Source organism: Sturnus vulgaris, chromosome 2, assembly GCF_052056855.1.
Source record: "Sturnus vulgaris isolate bStuVul1 chromosome 2, bStuVul1.hap1, whole genome shotgun sequence".
Lineage (NCBI taxonomy): Eukaryota > Metazoa > Chordata > Aves > Passeriformes > Sturnidae > Sturnus > Sturnus vulgaris.
The window spans coordinates 94,021,205-94,041,138 of NC_142244.1; the positions used below are offsets into that span (position 1 = coordinate 94,021,205).

The following is a 19,934-nucleotide window of genomic DNA, read 5'->3' on the forward strand; positions in this document are numbered from 1 at the left end:
TTTGAAATTGTTAGCAATCAAAAAATTGAATATAATTAATCTGTTTTGTTTTCTCTTTTCTCCTTTTCCTTATCCTGTCCCTTATATTTTTCCTACTTTCCTGTCTCTCTTTTCCGGGATATGCTACCAACTTGGACGAGTCCTGAAGACACCACAACTGAAGACTTCACTACAACTCTACAAAGGGGCACTCTTGACGATGATCGTGAGTCACGGGGTGGTGTAAGAGTCGGTCTGAAGTTCCCCTCGATTTTGCCTTCCAACCATCGCAAGGAGACCTCGAGGACCCCACCCAGGCTGACTCCAAACAATGGTTTCCTGGCCGGGCCAAGGTGGATGCTTGTGACTGTGTGCTGGTGTATTGTGTTCACTGGACTGTGCTGTTGTGGCACCAAGCAGAGGTTGTGTTGTACCAACTGAGGACTGCTTGAGCGCACCTGTCTCCTGCAGCACCACACAATGGTCCATAAATCTTCCCACCTCTTGGCCAGAGGCCACTCGCTTTGGAGAAGGACTATAAAGAGCGACCCTCTGGAAAAGACCTTTTGAGATTTCTCCACTGATGAAGACCCATCTACCCCCTGGAGAAGACCCCTGAGATCTCTCCACGGACGAAGACTCGTCTATCGGATGACTCGTGAGGACGCCTGTCTCATCTGTTGGTAGCTATTTTCCCATCCCTTCCTTTCCTTCCCCTTTCCCTATACTTTGTTTCCTATACCTCTCCCCTCTACCGTAACTGAATTGTTGGCATTTGATGAAATGCATTGCTGTTGTTGAATAAACTGATTTTCTGCTGTTGAATAAACTGATTTTGTCCCCTGCATTTTGCCTGTTTGAACCTTTAAGATCAAAAGAACCATCACGACCCCTGCTCTGCATTAATAGCGGATCGTGACAGCTAGCAACCTGCTTTATCAGAATTAGCATTTCTAAACAGGATTTTATGATTAATTCTTTCCATTAAGAAAAAAGCAAGGAGGTCAGTGAGAGGTGACCTGCAGTTAGTTAGTTTCCCTCTATTTTCCATCCCTCTTGTCTCTTTCTGACTACTTTCCACATTATTTCCAGAGTCCCCTGTCCCTTACACGTTCAGTTCTTAAATCATCCATTCATCAGGCTGGGAAAGAAGAGCTGGTACTGTAGGTGGCTCAGAGCTAGGATGTGTGTCTACCTGTCCAGGGTGTCCACACCAATCAGCTGCTTTGCTAAGGGTAAACACAGGAGGAAGAAGTAAGTTCTCCTTACCTTTCCTTTCAAGGGGGGATGACTTAGCCTTAGTACTCTCAGCTGCTGAATTCCATTAAATTTTACTAATATCCTAAAGAACTCTACCTCTCTGCTAAAATTGTTTAAAATTGGTGATGACATCCAGCAGTTACGAGGAGGCACTGACATATAGAATAACCGCATTAAGCCTCATTTCCTTGGGAAAAAGAGGCTAGAAATGAGAGAATACATTCTCAGAAATGTAACAGAATGGTTGGCTATCACACTACTTCAGAAGTATAATGTAAAATGTGGTTATGCTGAATTTGAAAAGCTTAGGTTTGTATTTACTGCTGCTTGCCAGAGGCGCGAGTGAGTCCATTTCAATGCCATGTTCTCAGCGTGCTGTTCCATAATGTGCTCTGATTTCAGACCACTGACTCAACTGCATTAGTTAAAAGGAACTAGTGTGACCAGAAAGAATTAGTAATATGCACTAAAAAGCAGTAACAGAATATTTGGGAGTGAATGGATTCCCTTGGAATGCAAAGGTTTTGTAAAGGATCACCACTTCCAGATCTAATTGCCAAAATTATTCTTCTGCCTCATGTGAGAACCATATTTGCTGCTTGCTAGATTAACACCTTCCACAGTGGAATCTAAATCTGAAGTGACTAGCAGCAGTGGTGAGTCACCAGCTCTTCGTAGCACAACTGTGTTTGCTTTGGGCAGAAAAATGGAACAGAGATTCTTCTGCTGTTCAGTACAAAAAACCCCAACCAAACAACCAACCAAATTTAGAAAAAAAACCCAAACCCTCACACCATCTTTGAAGTCTTTACTTCAGAATTATTGGAAATAAAGCTTACAATCCATATTTACATGGGATAAAGTTCTGGTAACTTTATTCATTTTGGGTCCTATTTTACTTCTCAAAAAAATCGAAAGAATGTATCAGTAAGAACTGAAGAGTTCTAGTGTGAGTGATGAGACTATGAATATTTCTACTAGAATATTCCAAGCAACAAACACCCATACATCTTCAATGTGTTGCAGTTCTTGGCTTGCCATTGTGATTTGTTTCTAGCAGTAATACTAGCAATGAGCTGATGTTTACATCTGTAATGTTCCCATAAGGAACGACCAGGTGCATGTGCCTGTAGAAAGCATACACACAAAATTGTGGCTGTCGAGACAACGAAGCCAACGGGGGCTGTTAGAAAGCCACGTGTTGCACAGCAGGAACGAATTTGTTCACAGCCAGCAGTGCACCAAGCCTACCTGGCTGCTGCTGCACTATTTCAAATCACCCCTTACACGTTACACAGCTCTCCAGCAGCACAAGGGTAATAACTGTTTCCTAAGTATGTATTTTGGGCTGGACACAGCATGAATTTACTGGACAGATGGAACTCAGATACCTGGTGACATCAGTGTCTGTGCTAGGGGTGACAAGCCTGAGGAGCAGGTCACGGGGAGCAGCGCAGACCAGCCATGAGCATGCTGTCCCTGGTGCCCATGCTGCCCAGTAGCTGGAGCCCAGGCCCTCCACAGGGACTGGGGACACCCAACTCCACAGCACAGCAGAACATGGAGAACTGGATCCAGCATCCTCACTCATTTTTCCAGACCTGCCCTGATTCCTAATTACTTTGTCTGGAAAAGCCACTAGTGAGCCTTGATCCCCAAGGCAGCAAAACATAGAAGTGCAGCCACCTTTCTTCTCTGAGGGGAGTAAGTGAACCTCATCTCCTCATAAGTAATTCACGGTGTTCAATTACTTCTACGGAGTCTGAAGGCAAAAACCTTTGACACCTGTGAGATTTTTAAAATTAGTTGGGAAATTTCTAGTAAAAATGCCTAACTAGGTGAAAATCTTCATTTTAAACCACTTGTGTAGTTAGCCTGCTGTGAATGTAAAATATAAGATAGTGATGCAATTGGGCAAAATTTTATGGGTAAATAACAAAAAAGAGTTGAGTTTCAACAATGTAACGGTTGTTCCTGCTGTACATTCCCTCAGTTTGTACTTCAGAATTTTTGTTCTCCCTGGCTGTGTTCCTTCTCAGCACTTGTGTGTTGTTATGTTTATGAGGATGTCTGTACGTAGCATTTACAGCTAATGTGGGATTGTTGCAAAATATGGAATATGTAAATATTTCTGAAGAAAGTGTGTTCTCTGATGTTTGATCTTTGTATACTTTCAAGCCTAAACAACAACAAAAAAAGGAGATTTAATCTGTGAAACAGAGAGCAGCTAAGAAGCTGTAAGTGCTGTAAGGTGTTAGAAAGACAAATCAGTTCTGGGAAGAGTTGCTCTCTTAAGGTTTAGGACTCAGTATGTTTCAATGACCTCAGACCCGGGTGAGGTTAACAAAACTTAGGAAGAAGGATATACCACTGATGGTGGACACAAAGAATGCAGAATTTAGGGCCACAAGGACATCTAGCAGAACTTCCAAGATCAAGAAGTAAATAATAAAGCAAACTCAGCAACTGTGCTGGAATCAGCTACGACTGGGTAGAAGGTAATTCCAGCAGGAAAAGATTGTGACACCTGACTCACAGCCATCAACTCAGGAAACCCACTGATGCAAAAGAACAGAAAGACTGAGAATGTGGACTAATAAGGATGAGAAGCAGTGGAGTCATTAATAGAAGACAGAATGCTGATTAAGAAGAGAACTACATAACTTGTAGCCAATAAAGGCTAATTCCTTTGTATACTAAAATGTATGAATAATAAAAAGTTTTGATAGTTGGGATGCTGGCTTTGTGGATCTGCCACCCAGCACCTTTCAGTGCAGAACTGTGAATAAATCAAATACCTCGACTCTGTGTGTATATTGGCCTCACCGGCACACCGGGTGAAAGAACCTATTTTGGCAAGAGGATTACTCTGCATCCGTGTCTCCATTCTGAAGCCCTCTGCCAGCCCTCCAGCAGGGACTTTAGCGCTCCTGCCCGTGATGGCTGGAGAAGGCCTCCACCTCCTGCACTCGTTAAATCTGTTTTGAAGTGAGTCTGTGCTTTGACAGGACGTGACTTCAGAGACTTTGGGGCTAGGCGAGACGCGTTTCCAAGGCCGGCCAGGCACCGCGGCCGCTCCCGCCCCGCTCTCAGCCCGGGGATCGCGGGCGCTCCCGCCGGGCCCGCCCCGGAACCGCCGCGCGGGGCATTGTGGGTGTGCGGCCGCGGCTGCGGCTTTCGGCGGGTCCCGTGAAAATGGCGCCGTAGGCGGGAGCGGGAGGTGCCGCCGGGTCCCTGCGCTGCCGACCGGGCGGCGCGTCCTCACCTCCCTCCTTCCCTCCGCTGTGCTCTGGCTCTGCCGCCCGCTCCCGGCCCCCGCGCCACCTCCTGCCTCCCGCGCGGCGATGGCGACTCCGGACCAAAAATCCCCCAACGTTCTGCTGCAGAGCCTCTGCTGCCGCATCCTGGGCAAGAGCGAAGGTAACGGCATTCCCCGCCATTTCCCCGGCGGCAGCGCTCGGAGCCCGCGGGGGCTGCCCCAGCAGGGCTGGAGAGGTGCCGGCCCCCTCGGCAGGGAGCGTCGGCGGCCTCCCGGCCCGGGGGTGACAGCCCGGGCAGTGCTGCGTGCCGGCCGGGCACGGCAGCGGCCCCGCCAGCCGGAGCCCTGCGGCGGGAGGCGGCTGGAGATGGCTCCGTGCCCTCCTCCTCCGCCTCCCCCGGAACGCTTGGCCGGCTCCTGAAGGCGCTCTCCTCTTCGGGGAGCGGGGCACGGGTGCCGGGGTGTTTGGGCGAAGGGGGGCTCCGTGTACGCGCTGAGGAATCCCCGCCTCCCTCCGGTGCTTTCTCGAGCGGAGCCATTGGCCTGCGCCAGGTCCGCTACAGGTCCTCGGTGTCTTGATGTTTCTGTGAGCCTCCAGCAGGGGAATGAATCTCTTGTCTGTTTGCATAAGTTTCTCCCTTGCAGTCAAGGCGAAGACTGTTTTTAGTAAGCAGTCGGAGGGGTGGAAAGGAAGGCGTGCATCTGCTGAGTCTCCTTTTTAAGTTACTCTGTTTATCTGCATGGCTCACTAGAGAAACTCATGCAGAAGCTTTTATTGCGTTTGTTTTCTTGTATGAGAGATGATTTTCTCCCTTATTAGTAATGGCTGTCAAGTCCCTTATTCTTTTCTCTCTCCACGCCTCTTTCTTCTTACAAGTCTCTTTAGGTGTTTCCAGGATAGTAGCTAAAACTTTTGAGCATTGACCAGTTGTAAAAAATTACTAGAACGTTGCCTACAAATGCATTATTGCTATCTTAGAAGTCTAGAAAATGAGTAAGAAGGTACTTATATATGTTGTCTGTCTCTCAGACCTCATTTCCATGTATTGCAGACAGCATGTTGTGGTCACACACCCCATCTTTGTCTCTCAGTTGGAGAGATAGAGGTTTAATGGATGAATTGTTTAGTGAAAAAGGAACTGAAACTGGCAGCATGGCCACATCCAAAGAGTTGTAGTCACTGTCTCAATATCAAAATGAAGATCAATAGCAAGTGATGTCTCCCTCAGGGGTCTGTATTGGGATTGACAATGATCAATATCTTTATTAATAACATAGATAGTGGGCTTGAGTGTGCCTTTGGAAGGTTTGCAGATGCCACCAAGCTGAGCAGTGCAGGTCATGTGCTGAGGGAAGGGAGTGCCATGCAGAGGGACCTTGAGATGCTTGGGGAGCAGGCCCCTCCCTGTGAACCTCAAGGTTCTGCACCTGGGTTGGGGCAATCCCCAATATCTGTAGAGAGTGGGGGATGAGTGGATTGAAGGCAGTCCTGCAGACAAGAACTTGGGGAGTGGATGAAAAATTGGACATGAGGCAGTAATGTGCATCCTGGAAAGTCACAATATTTTGAGCTCCTTAAAAAGAAGCAGGTAGAGAGCAGATTGTCCCCTCGCTGCTCTGCTTTTGTGAGAACCTAGCTGCAGTACTGTGTTCAGCTCTGCGACCCCCAGTTCTAAAAGGATATGGATATGTTAGTGCAGGTCCAGAAGAAGGCCATGGAAATGGTGAGAGGAATGGAGCAGCTCTCCTACAAAGCAGATCTGAGAGAGTTGGGATTGCTGAGTCTGGAGAAGACTCTGCTCAGAGATCTTACTGTGGCCTTTGGGTGATTAGAGAGGGCTTATAAGAAAGACACGTTTTACCAAGGCCTAAAGTGACAGAACAAGGGGTAATGGCTTAAAACCAGTATAGGGTATGTTTAGACTGAACACAGAGAAGAAAGTTTTTACAGTCTTTACAGGGGTTGTGAGGCACTGGAACAGATTGCCCAGAGCAGTTGTGAACAGCCCATCCATGGAAGTGTTCAAGATCAGATTGAATGGGGCTTTCAGAAACCTGATCTAGTGGAAGATGCCCCTGCCCATGTCAGGGGAAGTGGACTAGATGGTCTTTGAAGGTCCCATCCAGCCCAAACCATTTTGTGACTCTGTGATTCATCTTAGAACCTTGGTAAAATTGGGAGGAAATTGCAATCTTTGTCTTCACTGAACTATTGAATAGGGATTCCTTCAGAGAAAACACTCCATATAACTCTAAGATCTCAAGAGTCCTTTCAGCTTAAATAATTCTATGATCAACAGCTGTTGATGCTGTGTTTCAAAATCTTTTCTTTCTCCATTGCATTTTTAAGTTTTCTGCTAAGCAATAATTTTTTTTTCCCACAGAATTTATAGTATTTCTGTGTCAGTAATTCCTGTTGTAAGACTTTATCAGGATGTGGCAAATTTCAAGTCTTCCCCTATTTCCATCAAATCCGCAGTAGCTTCTAAACTGTTTAACACCTCTTGTAACCACATATTTCTTTTAGCGGGTATTTTAACTGTATTTTAAAGGGTGCTTCACATCAGACTACTATTCCAAGGTGCTGTTATGGCTCTGTTTTTAAAGCTCTTTCTCGCCTTTAACATTCTTTGGAAACTTTTTTCTGAATTATTTTATCAGAATTGATATATGTTCTTGTTTAAGTGTATGTCAAACATTTGCTGCCAGAAATCTCAAATTATTGTGTTAGTTGTTAGTTCTATTTCCAAAAGCAAATAAAAAATTGGCAAATGGATTGTCTTGCTTTATTGGAATAGTGGATGCCTTTTCAAGGACATTATTTTTATAATGTCTAGTCCTGTTTTCTTCATGACTCTTTTTTTTAGATTTGGAGTCTAACTCAGTCTAAGCTTGTTTCTTGGTGTTGTCTAGGTCTGTGATACTTAAAATAAGTTAAGCAGAGCATGAGAGCAAAAATGGAAACCTGTTTATCAACTGAAGTATGAGTATTGAGGTGAGATGGCTCATGTCTAGCAGCTTAGGATCTAGCTTTATTTTAAAGTCATAGTTTCAATACTTCCCTGTATCTCCTGACTGAAATAATAATTCTATTTGCAAGCAGTATGTGCAAAAACATGCAAGAGAAGTGTGTTTTGTTATTTTTTTAAATGACTGGCAAACATGTTCCTGTGTTAGGATTTTAGTTTCATTATCAGAATCCATTCTTTGTTTGACCAATGGAAGTGGAAATTTTGGCCAAAATCACAGTAAGTTCCTGCGTGCAACCTGTAGCCTGCTCATCTGCGCGCTTGAGGATTATCTGAGGAGTTCTTTGAAGTGACAGCTTAAAAACAAAGTGGGTTGTCTGCCACATTTATCACCCATGTTCTTATGCATGTGACAGATGCTCTTTATTCCTATGTTAGGAGGGATGCTAGCTGAAAACTCAGCCTTCTGAGACAGGATTACCCTTGAAGAAGTCAACTGTAGTGCATGTGTTAGCTCAGCTATAGACTTCAAGTGCATAGAGACTGATAAATCAAAAATTCTGTGGAAGTCTCAGTCCTGAAAGGTGTGTGTGGTGTTTTTTTCCCCCAGTCCCTGATACCCTATGTCTTAGGAATGCATAAAAGACAATAAAGGAATTTTGTTAGCACTGGCATCCTCTGTGTCAAGGAAGATGAATGTATCCGAAGATGGTAAGGAACCCACTGGACAAACTATTTATCATCTTGCTGTTTTTCAGGCTTGTAATTCTTGTTCCTTTCAGCACAGGATAAGTTTGGAGTAAGGTGTTAGTGGTCTGTGTGCAGCTTCTCTGCTCCTTGTGTACGGTGAAGTTAGGCTTCTTTGTATATACACATCCTCTTTGTTGAAGCAAACTTTACAAACTTTAAGTGTTATCAGTTAAGTCTTCGGAAAGTGATTTATGATGTTCAAGTACCCTTACAGAGTTTAGGGGCAAAAACCTTAGATGCTTAAGAGATGTTTGAATTCAGTAGAGAAATCTCTACTAACAATTCAAAACAAGAAGCTGAAAGCATCCATCTTAAACCATTTGTGTAGTTAACCTGCTGTGAATGTGAAGTACAAGGTACTGATGTAATTGGGTGAAATTTAATTGGTAAATAATAAAGGAATTGATGTTCGATGATTTAATAGTTGTTCCTGCCTGTGCATCCCCTGAGTTTGTATTTGAGAATTTTTATTCTCTTCTTTCCTTCTCAGCACTTGTGTGTTATCTTTATGAGAAAGCTACAGCTTCAGGAGGAGCTGAAGGGTTCTGTTTATATAATGTCTGTGTGATGATTGTTCACTTAAGGCTAAGGTGAGATTACTCTCCTTCCAAGACCACATTGTGCAATCTCCTGCCTGAAGTCTTCCATAAAACCCTCATCAAGGATTTTTTTTGTTTCTGCCCATGATGGCCTTAGGCGGCTTCCACCTTCTCTGCTTGTTAAAGATTTATGTTGAAGTGAATTTGTGGTTTGATGGACTGTGACTTCAGGCTCTCAGTGGTGGAGCCATCTTCTCTCTGCCCCTTTTTGGGATCATCTCCTATGTAGATGGCTTGTTTTGTTTCCAGAACCAGTCAGCTGCATAGGCCTAGTTACTGGGATTTACTTTTTTGCAAGCAGCTCTGCATCTGAGAAATTCATTACCAGGTCTACTGAGTTATGTGGAAGTACTGTTTAGTTGTTAATTGTTTTTTTTAAATTACCTACCTAAACTCTTTTTTTCCTAAAACTAGTGTTTGAAAGCTTTTTGTTGCTGTGCTCTAGCCTTTCCCCAAGGAGGAACTTAAAGCTTTGCATGGTGCTGAGTGTCTGCATTCAGCCTCTATGATTACTTTGGGGTCTCTGCCCCTGCAGTTGGAGCTGCTGCTGACCCCTCTCTTCCACATATTCTCGTAGTGGCTAAGAATTACTATATTGGCTTTATATTGTCTTCTGTGTTTTACCAGGCTATCCATTCGCTTTTACACTTACACCTGATCTTGCAGGGAGCTGGCTTACCTGTGCAGTAATTTCTATAATTTCCTTTTTCCCTCCTATGTTTGTAGGCTCCAGCAGTTATACAGGGGTGCGTGCCTCTCTTTGGACAGTGATTTTAGTCCTTCTGACAAAGAACTTCTTGTTCTTAGCTGTCTTTCGCTAACCTCCTGGTAATCTTAAAATTCTAGGAACTCTTAGTGCCTCCAGTGGAAACGAATGGTATTACTGTAAATATTCAAGCTAAATCTATTCGCGTTTGAAACCAAAAAAGATTTTTGTGTGCCAAAGTACTATTGGAGGTATGCGTGCTCTAGAAAGTAAAGTAGCATTTCAGTCTTTGGGGAGCAGTTTGCTACCTGAAGTCCATACTGTGGCCTCAATTTCATCTCCAGAGTGGCAGTTTTGTTATTGCTGTTTGATTTTGGCTTATAAAACTCTGAACTACTGGAATAGATGTTAAAATTTCACGGTGGGGGAAAAGCATGGAGTTCATTCAAAAGGTGATATGGAGGGAATTTTACCTATGCTAATAACAGAGCAGATAGGAGTTGACAAAAGAGGCAAAAATTCACAGTGAGGGAAAGTTCTGAAAAGATTATGACTGAGTTGTTGATTTGTTGATAGTCCAGTGAGACAGTCCTCAGATAAATATGTTTACTAACAAAGCAACAAGAGCCAGCCATGTTAACAGAATTAAAGAATAGTCATGTTTATTGTGCTGTGCATCAAAGTTTGTGGACAGCTTCTAAGGAAAGATATGAGAGTGTATGTGGCTTGGGCTTTATTTTATGCTCATGATGATCTATTTTCCTTTGTGGGAAAGGAGTCTGGAGACTAGAAGAATAGTTGATTTACAGTTAATTAAATAAATTTTAAATGCTTCAACTAAAAACTTTCATCAGCAGAAGTTTAAGATGCTTGACTAAATCAGAAGACTGATGTAAAATTAATTTTTTTCAGGAATACTTCATCGAATCATAGAAAGGCTTCACTTGGAAGGTACCCTAAAGCTCATTTAGTTCCAACCCTGCTACCATGGGATGGGATGCCTTCCAGGACAGGACATCCACCACTTCTCTTGGCAGTCTTCTGTAGTGTCTCACCATCCTCCTGTAAAGAATTTCTTCCTAGCATGGTGTCTAAATATCTCCTTTTTTACTTTAAAATCGTTTCTCCTTGTCTTATTACTATCTGCCTGTGTAAGAAGTTGCTCTCCCTCTTTTTTATAACTCCCTTTAAGTACTGAAAGGCCACAATAAGGTCTCTGCACAGAGCCTTCTCTTCTCCAGGCTCAGCAACCCCAGCTTTCTCAGCCTGGCTTCACAGGAGAGATGCTCCAGCCCTTTCACCATCTTCGTGGCTCCTGTGGACCTGCTCTTAATAGGTCCAAGTCTTTTTGTGCTGGGGACCATGGAGCTGGATGCAGCACTGCAGGTGGCATCTCTTGAGGCCGCAGTGAAGGAGAGAATCACCTCCTTTGACCTCCTGGCCACCCTTCGTTTGATGCAATCCAAGATGCCTTCAGGCCTTCTGGGCTGCATTACTGAGCACACATTACTGATTACTGCCTCATGTCCAGCTTATCATCCATGAGAACTCCCAAGTCCTTCTCTGCAGGGCTGCTCTCAGTGGGTTTTGCCAGTCTGCAGTTGTGTCTAGGATTGCCTTAAACCAGGGCAGCATCTTCCATGTCAGAACCAGGCTGGGCCTTAAAATTGCACATTTCAAACCCATTGTTTTCTATAGGAACATGCAGTTTTTCTCACAATGCATGTAGATTCTCTTCAAGAACAAAATAGTAATGCTAATGGCATTTGAGACTAGTCTTCTAGTTTGTTATATGTCATGTTAATGCAATTGCCTTTTTCCCCAGGTAATACTTCATAGTAATGTAGAACACCTGATATGAGTAAAACAGAGGAGATACAGCAGCATTACTGTCTTGGCAAACATCATATGTACTCATGGTATATGTGGGAAGGTAGAGTTCTACAGCTTTTCTTCCCTACTTAGTTTTGCAGCAACAGCGCATTAGGCATTTGTGAACACTGTGTTACAAGAAAGAAGTTCGTTGTTTGGGGCTTTTTTTCTTCAATATGTGCTTTTGGCAGCATCTGTATCTGAAGTAGTTTGCAGCAGTAATTTTTATCAGGTCAGTGCCGCTCCTACAGCACTGAATGCAATTTAGAGTGTAATTGTTTTACAATAATTTTGTATTTGTGTTTAAGGAAGAGGGTTGTCTGGAATGATGGACAGCTGACTAGAGAGTTTGCTAATCTTTGAAGCCTTTCAAGAAAGAAACTGCTTTAGCTAAACTTTCTTTAGCATAGTCCAATAGTTTAGAAATTGTTTATAGATGTATTAAAATAACCAAATGTCTTCTTTTGAGGAAACAAAGTTTCTCACAATGATTTGGAAAAACTGTTTCAATTACTACTAAGATTTTTCAGGACTTCCCCCTGCCCAGTTTTGGAAACTTAATCGATAACCAACCTTATTTAAAGAAATACTTAAGTGGATGAAGTGAATTTCAATTCACTTCCCTAAAATTATAGGTAATGTTAGAAGTTTCTTTATATCAAAAGTCTTGCTGAATTTCAGCACATCCTCTGATATACTTCCTTCTTGCAAGTATATTGGCTAATTACCTGTTTGTCTCGTGAACTTTTCCTTTAAATTTTATCTTTAGTCCTATTTCTCCTTGCTTTCTTTAAAACCGCAGCCTTTCTGTGCATTGCTTCTAAGTATTTTTTTCATGTGCTATACTTGTATTTTCTTCAGCTTTAAAGTGTTATTATCTGCCTTTTGAAGTAATTCAATGCTAATACTGCGTTGTGTATAGGAAGGTTTCAATGGCTGTATGGAGTATAGATCTTTGAAGGATTGATGGATTGCTTTGTTCAAAGGAGACAGTTTTTAAATTTTCATTTTGTTTCTTGTGACTCAGAAGTGCCAGTTCTCTGTTCAGCTGTGTGGCTGCTTATCAGTGTCATTAATTGTGTGTGTATTACTTAAGGGATGCAGTCTGAGGAGAAGTGGCTGTCTCTGCATTCTGTGCTCTGATTGGACCTTTGGAAATCAAGTCATGATCAATTTGTTTTACCCCTTTAGCCTTCAGAGAGCTGCATCAGTTACATTGAGCCTGCTGTTATGTAACAGTCATGCTGTAATTTTCTGATGAAGGATGTTCAAATAGATAGATGGCTGTAAATTTTAAGGATGTCTGCTGTCATGGTGATCATTCTTTGAGGAGGGAAGCAGATGTGGCTATTAGTTTTAAGTTGTGTGAATTTTTATTGTACTAACACATCTGTATTAAGTTTTGTTTAATCGCTTTAGGTACTGATGTTATTTTATGAATTCATGAGAATTAATCTGCTAACACCCACAGCAGGGAATTTTGTTTGTAAAAGAGAAGCTGGACTTGATATGAATAAAACATGCAAATCTGAATTAAATAAAATAGAAAATGAGTCTTGCTACAGAACTGTTGAATTGCTGGTGCAAATCAGCAATGTGTAAAGAGCAGTTAACTTTTTCCATGTTTTCAGTAGTGCAACAGGTTTAAAAAGCAGGATTTGGTGGATGGAGTTGTAGTCTTTCAACTAGAGATCTTAGATGCCTTGTCAAGGCAATATGGAAAAGGCTATACTTATACTTATACTTATAAGTTTCAGTGCTTTAACTAGTCTTGCTGTGGTTGGTGTTGAAATACAAGGTTGTTACAGCAGGTAATAGATTTTCCTTAGAACTTCCCCATTATGGGAAAAGCTTGCCCCTTTTCTGTCTGCTGTGAAGTACACAGATGAGGAATTAATGGAACATAGGCTGTTTGGGATAACTTAGTGCCAGTATTTTACTTTAATTAACCATGCAGAATACTTTTTGAAATCTTGAGTTCTGTTATGGAATGCATTAAACTTAAGAATTACACAGAAATGCTTCCTCATACTTAACTCTTCATACCTGGTTCATCAGTGGCTGGACTATTAAATTTTTATATTTGTATTTTCAAAACCTTATTGCAATTGAAAAGTTTCTTAGTAGAGGAGGCATTTCTGGTAGAGATTTGTGACCTTTCAGTAATAGTGGCATTTTCTTCTCTGACAATAGAACAATACTCTTGCTCTTTCTCTAGGCCAGTGTTGTCAAACACTGTTAAATGTTAATGATTTTGTCTGAGCAGATTACTTTCCTGATTGTGTGAGGTATTTCTTTGTGTGAATTGGTTAATGCTTGCTGTTCTACAGTTGTATTCTAGTGGAGTTGGACCAGTGGATGACCTTTATAGTACAAGACAGTATAAAATGGACATTCAAGAAGAATGTAGGGCATTCAAACACAATCTAGCACATTGTGATTTTCAAATTGCAAACTTCTTTCCATAATTTTTTTAAGATTTTAATGCATTTAATCAATATTTGACTCCTGGTGTCTCCAAGGCAATTTTTTCCCAATTGCAAATATTAGTTAATTTAAGAGATGATAAATGCTTAAAATATTTCTTCTTCTAGTGGTCCTTTACCTTATTTCATTTTTCTGTTCCTTTTGTACGTATTTGTCCTGACCTTGGCCTAACCTTTGCTGTGTTACTCGGCCGTTTTCCCTGAGAGCTGATTGCTCAGCTGGCTAGATAAAACACAGAAAGATGTGATGCATTTGCACACGTAATTGTTATATACAGAAAAGACAATATGCAGAATTGCTTAGATGAGTTTCTTTCCTGAAGTAAAAAGATTCAAATATGTGGCAAACACATTTGGATATTTTCTTATGTACCTTTTTCCTTGGGTTATTGCAGCTGTTTCTAGGTAAGGAATAAAAATGTGTCTGATCTTTTATAAGGGCTCTTGATGTCTGTAGGCTTATTGTTTGATTTTCAGTCAATAAATGGGAACATCACTATGCTGTAGTGGCATTAATACTGACCTGGCCCTATCTTGATGTTACCAGACTCTTAGTTTTCCCGGAAAGCAAGATACTTGCATTAAAACAGTGCTGTTCAACAACAAGATGAAAAACAGAATTACTGCATGAGGAAGAAGCAGTGGAAGGAGGTCACTCTCTGTTAGTGTGACCTCTTTGTTAGTGTCCACATCATGTGTTGGGATGTGATAGTGATATCTCTGAGCTGGCTTTGAACCAAAGGGTGGAACCTTTCAAACGGTTTTAAACAAAACCAAACCTGAAACCAAGATACCAGCTGGTAAAACCACTGTTGTGCATATCTGAGTGAAGATCCATGGGTGGATGGTAAACATGAGTGTATTGCTGTGGTGTGTGAGCTGAATTGTGTGGCTATGTGTGCCAGGTCCCACAGAATTTCTGTCCGTGGGGAGAGGCAGAGCCAGTTCAGTGTGCAAATGCTCTCTCATAACTGGGTAGAACTAGGAGTCTCTTTCAGCACAGAATAGGAAGGGCTTATTCACAAATTTTGGTGCGGTTATTTGTGGGGTGTGTACAGAGGTGTTTGAAATATTGCATTAATACTATGCTGAACTGGCTAAGTCGGATTTTACTGCCCTCTGGTTAGAAGTGTGCCTAAGAATTGCAGCACGTTATCAGATAAGACAGGTATGTTTTTGCTGCTTTCAGACATAGCAATGTAATCTCATGTCTCACTTTAAAAAAATTAATTTTAATAGAACTTTAGCATTCTCCTTAACTGGCAGACTTTTCTTTTTCTTTCAGCTGATGCAGCCCAACAGTTTCAGTATGCAGTGAGAGTTATTGGAAGCAATTTTGCTCCCACTGTTGAGCGTGATGAATTTCTTGTAGCCGAGAAAATCAAGAAAGAACGTAAGTGCATCTTGTTCCTTTCTTAGAAATACAAAAATCTTTATAAAGTTAATCAGGTTATTTCTCTGAAAAAGGGACAACTCTGCCTCACAGACAGTTATGTAATCTATTATTAATGTTCATCTCCTGAAAATCTCATGATGTACATGCCATTAATTTCCTAGTGAATAATCTTGAGTGGCTATTTGTATTCACAGCTCAGATTTTTCTGAGTACTCAGCTTAAACTTTCCTTGCTGCTTTGTATCTTGCCACTATGAAGAGCAATTAATACTGCACTCCTTTCACCTTAGTACTTGGAATTTCGGAATTCATAGCTCTTCTTAGAAGAGTGAAAGACTGATATTTTTGAGATGTGCACTTCAGGAATATTACACATTGGCACAATTAACTTCATGAGCACTTGTGTCAAACTTGCTGAATGAGCATCCTGGGAATTGATGGAATGGTTTGTGACTTACCTGACTTGTCTTCTGTTTATCTACAAGTTTTCTGCAGCCACCTTCTTAAAAACAAAATCACAGACCATGACTTTGTAAGGAATGTTGCATTTTCATTCCATTGTGCTCTCTGCTGCTCTGAGTCAAGTGTTGCACTGTGTGTATCTGAAGAGGACGTTATGAATTCTTCTTGAAAAGCCGAATACTCCTTTCAGCAGATTCTGCTACACAGTAGCATGTCCAGAAACAATTATTTGAATTGTGCTAATGAAATTCAAGCTTTATACTGAGCTTTGAATATTCAGAGATTGAATTAGGGCACTGACGTCAGGGCTTGTAACTGGTTTAAGATCCATGTGTGTTTTTTGCTAATGCAGAGCTTCCGTGACATGCTGATAGACAAATAAGCTGTTAGAATTCCTCTAGCTACAGCTCCAAAACACTAGAATCTACAATATATACTTTCTACCATGCTTTGGCTACTTGTAGACAGCTCGGCATATATTTTTGCCCTGTTGCCAGTTTTCTGAAGAGCGCTGTCTCCCTCATCCTCCTCCCCAACTTGTAAGCTTGTATTAGTGGTCATGTAACAAGTAACTGGATATATATCCTTCTAACTTTACATTTAATTTGGAGATACCACACAAGTATACTTAACCAGTGACATTTGATGCTAATTAACATTTCTAGCATTTAATAGCGATTTTTCTTATCACTGAAGTTTCTTTTAACATGGCTCTTTCTGATGCAACATAGCTTTATAAGAAATCTTAATTGGAAGATGTGTCTCCTCTGAGAAGGTACTTCTATAACTGGCATTGATTTGAGACTTAATTTTTGTAGTATATGAAAGTTGTATGACCCTGTAATTCTGCCTAACTTGCAGCAAATGGCATTGCTACTTCTTTCCTTGATTTTTTTGCCTAAAGTAGAAACAATTACGTTCTAGTTTTGGAGCAATTGCATGTAGTTTTTATAATATTCTTTGATGCATATCTGCTTTCAGATGTGTCTTCAGTCCTTTAGGTCCCTAATTTAAACCTACTGAATGGCAGACTAGACTTTACCAGTACACTTACTTTAAAAATACGTATTTTGATTGAGCTAAGAAAAGCAGGTATTTATATTGAATCACTTGCATTGCAAAAATTCTCAGGGCTTGAATGCAGATAAGATGAAAACAGGGAAAGTGTTTTAAGTAAATACAATGAAACAGTCCAAGCATCATGAAGCTTTCTTGGTTGCATTTTATAATTTACCACAAGTATATGTTAAGACATAACTGTTACACTTCTTTCAAAATTTTAATCTACTTTTTTTTTTTTTAATAGTTGTGCGACAAAGAAGGGAAGCAGATGCTGCTTTGTTTTCAGAACTCTACAGAAAACTCGGTTCACAGGTAGTTTAATAAATATGTAAAGAAACTGAAAGCACTCACAAGCATCCCTCTCATGTTAGAGTTGTTTTGAAGACTGCTCGTTTAATGAACAATATTATTTCATGAACAATATTTTTTCTGGGAGGATGGTTGAATACTTGAACAGCTGCTTAGGAAAGCTGTGGAGTCTTCATCCTTGGAGAGAAGTCAAAACCTGACTGGACATAGTCATAGGCAACTTGCTGTAGATGACCCTGCTTTAACAGGGGATTGGACCAGACAGCTTCTAGAGATGCATTTCAATCCTAGTTATATTTTTACTATTTGATTCAAGTTATATGAAGGGATACTTCATAAAAAGAAAGTAACTCTGTAAAAATAAAGGGTTCATTTTGTATGTAAAACCAGTGAATTTTCTCATAATTTATTTTACAGAAATGCCTTGTGGTGTATAGATTTTACTAATCTAGTATTCTCATGCATTTAAATTTTTAAGTACTCCAGATCTTTCATGTTGAATATTAAGGGTTTGCTGGCTGAGATGGCTCAACACCAGTGTTAATTAGAGAATACTGCATGCCAGTATTCTGACAAAAGATGTTAGTGTGTAGAAAAGCTGAGTTTAACATGATAATGCTAAGATTAAGGTTATAAAAAAGGTATTCTGTGGAGAATACTTGGGAGAACTTGGTTCCCCTCCTCCCCTCTTCCATACTTGACTTACCCATTACTTTGTTAGTGTTTGAAGCTCACCTTACCGAGTAAGTTGTCCTAGTTTCAGTATCCTGTGGGTTTGTGTATTAATTGCACTGGTTTGTACAGCAGAGCACTGATTTACAGACAACGCTTAATACAGACTTTGTGTAACATGTTTCTGTAGCCTATGTACTGCATTGGCATTTGGCAAACAGAGTGCTGCAGAGCATGATGACTAATCTTTGGAACAGCCTGTGTTATATGCTTGTTTTTTCTTCTGAATGTAACGCAAGCTATCTCCTGGTATTTTACTGCCTCCTCAAACATTTAAGATATTTTACTGCCTCCTCAAACATTTAAGGTTTTTTGAACCTTTTTTTCACTCTGCTAGCCTCTTGTGTATGTGAAATAGTATCATGTCTTTAAAATTCACACAGCCAGTTATTATTCGATCTGCTGTTAGGTTTATTGCTAATGGTGTACAATAATTTCTTTTTCCCATGAGCATAGGGAAGGGCTTAAAGGGATATACATTTTCTGAATCAATGAGGCTTTTCTTCCAGCAAGTCCCTTAAAAGCAGTTGGGAGGGGGAAGAAAAGAAGTGTGCAAATGTGTTTTAACTATGTTTCATCTATTCCTCCAAACAGGAAAGGAGGTCAGTGCTTATTTTTATGGCAGCCTGCTGTTGAGCAAACCACACTTCTTGGAGCACTTGGATTTATTCTGTCCTGGCCAGTAGAAGAAGCAGTTGCTGCTCCTTCTTCACTGCTTGTTAATCAGTTGCTGAATTAGTTACTTGCAACAGATGCAATACCCCTACTTTTTGCTTGTTCTTGAGATCAAAGCAGAAGATAATAAATTGTGCTCTACATAATAATATAGAATGTCTCCTATTATATAAAAATGTAGAGCTTTGGTAAATTATGTTGTTTCATAAGGGTTCGAGTCTGTGTTGAATCTGGATATAACTCAAGTCTGCTTTATATTCAACATAGTTTGGTATTGCAGATCATAGCCTGATCAATATTGTGAGGGAATTTGTATAAATTTCTTTGACTCAGCTTAATGTCCATCATAAGGTTCTTTGCCCCTGGTCAAAGATTCAGGTGCAAGTGTTAGTGTCACAAAACTATGGAGTGGTATATCTAGGAATGTGCATATTTAAAATAAATCGTTTTAGTACTTGCCTTCATTTTAAAGTATTCTGTTTGTAGCTTGGGCTTTAGTTGAAGTTGGTCAGCTTTCTGCTGAGATCTAGAACTGTTGACAGTCTTATTCTGAAGGTCTGTATGTGTCTGTTTACTAAAGACTATATTGTGCATTCCTCAAGTTTCATATTAATTGTGTCTCTATCTTAAGCTATTAAAATTTTGGTAGCTCTGTTAAATGGCATTTAAAGTAATAGAAATCAAAACCCCTCACTTTTGAGGCCTCCTTGTAAAGGAGAGTGGAGGGGGAAAAAGAGAAAAGACAGTTCCTTGCTTAAAACTTTGCCAAGAGTTTTCCTTTTTCACATTTAGGTTAAATTAATGGCTGCATCTGAGATGTTTTAAGCGGTGAGTGTGTGTGGGAATGCTGGTAACAGTTCAGCTCTGTATAAACCTCATTCTGAGTAGCTGTGAATTTTAAATTGAGCCTGCTTGCTAATCTCAGAGCATGTGAGAATTCATGATTTGAGCACTGGAAAAAATAAATAAAATTGGCAATACAGAGACTACACTGCACATTACCAGTTTATTCAAGAATGTGGCTCTGAGTTAGTCTTCTTTATCTGTAAAGTTTATTTGTATGTGTATATATTAGGAAGTTGGATAATTAAAAAGAATTTTGTTATTATCAAGAGTTAAACTTAGGTATGTTTGTTTTCATCTTTCTTTGAAGGGCATTTTGAAAAACAAATGGTCAATACTCTACCTCCTGCTTAGCCTTAGTGAAGATCCACGTAAACAGTCTAACAAGGTAGGTGAGGAGACTTTAGTTGCTTCTGAGAAATAGTAAATGTGTGCCACTTGTTTTAGATGTCTTTAAGAATCATTATCTGGACTTAAGCAATACCTGAGATTGTTTTTATGATATCTGTGTGTGAGGCTGAAAGGCAGAAAACATTTGACTTAAGTATCTGTAATATTTGGTGTAGCTTTCTTACA

At 40.6% G+C, this 19,934-nt stretch overlaps 1 protein-coding gene across 1 annotated transcript in view; it reads left to right on the forward strand.

The window, feature by feature from the left end:
* Positions 1-4,403: 4,403 nt before the first annotated feature.
* TUBGCP3 (tubulin gamma complex component 3) overlaps positions 4,404-19,934 on the forward strand; it is a 48,895-nt gene continuing 33,364 nt past the window's right edge. Inside the window, exons 1-4 of the mRNA XM_014883222.2 lie at positions 4,404-4,659; positions 15,166-15,273; positions 17,044-17,111; positions 19,669-19,746. Coding sequence (XP_014738708.2) covers positions 4,584-4,659; positions 15,166-15,273; positions 17,044-17,111; positions 19,669-19,746 — 330 coding nt within the window. The 5' untranslated portion in view covers positions 4,404-4,583. The remainder of the gene's footprint in view (positions 4,660-15,165; positions 15,274-17,043; positions 17,112-19,668; positions 19,747-19,934) is intronic.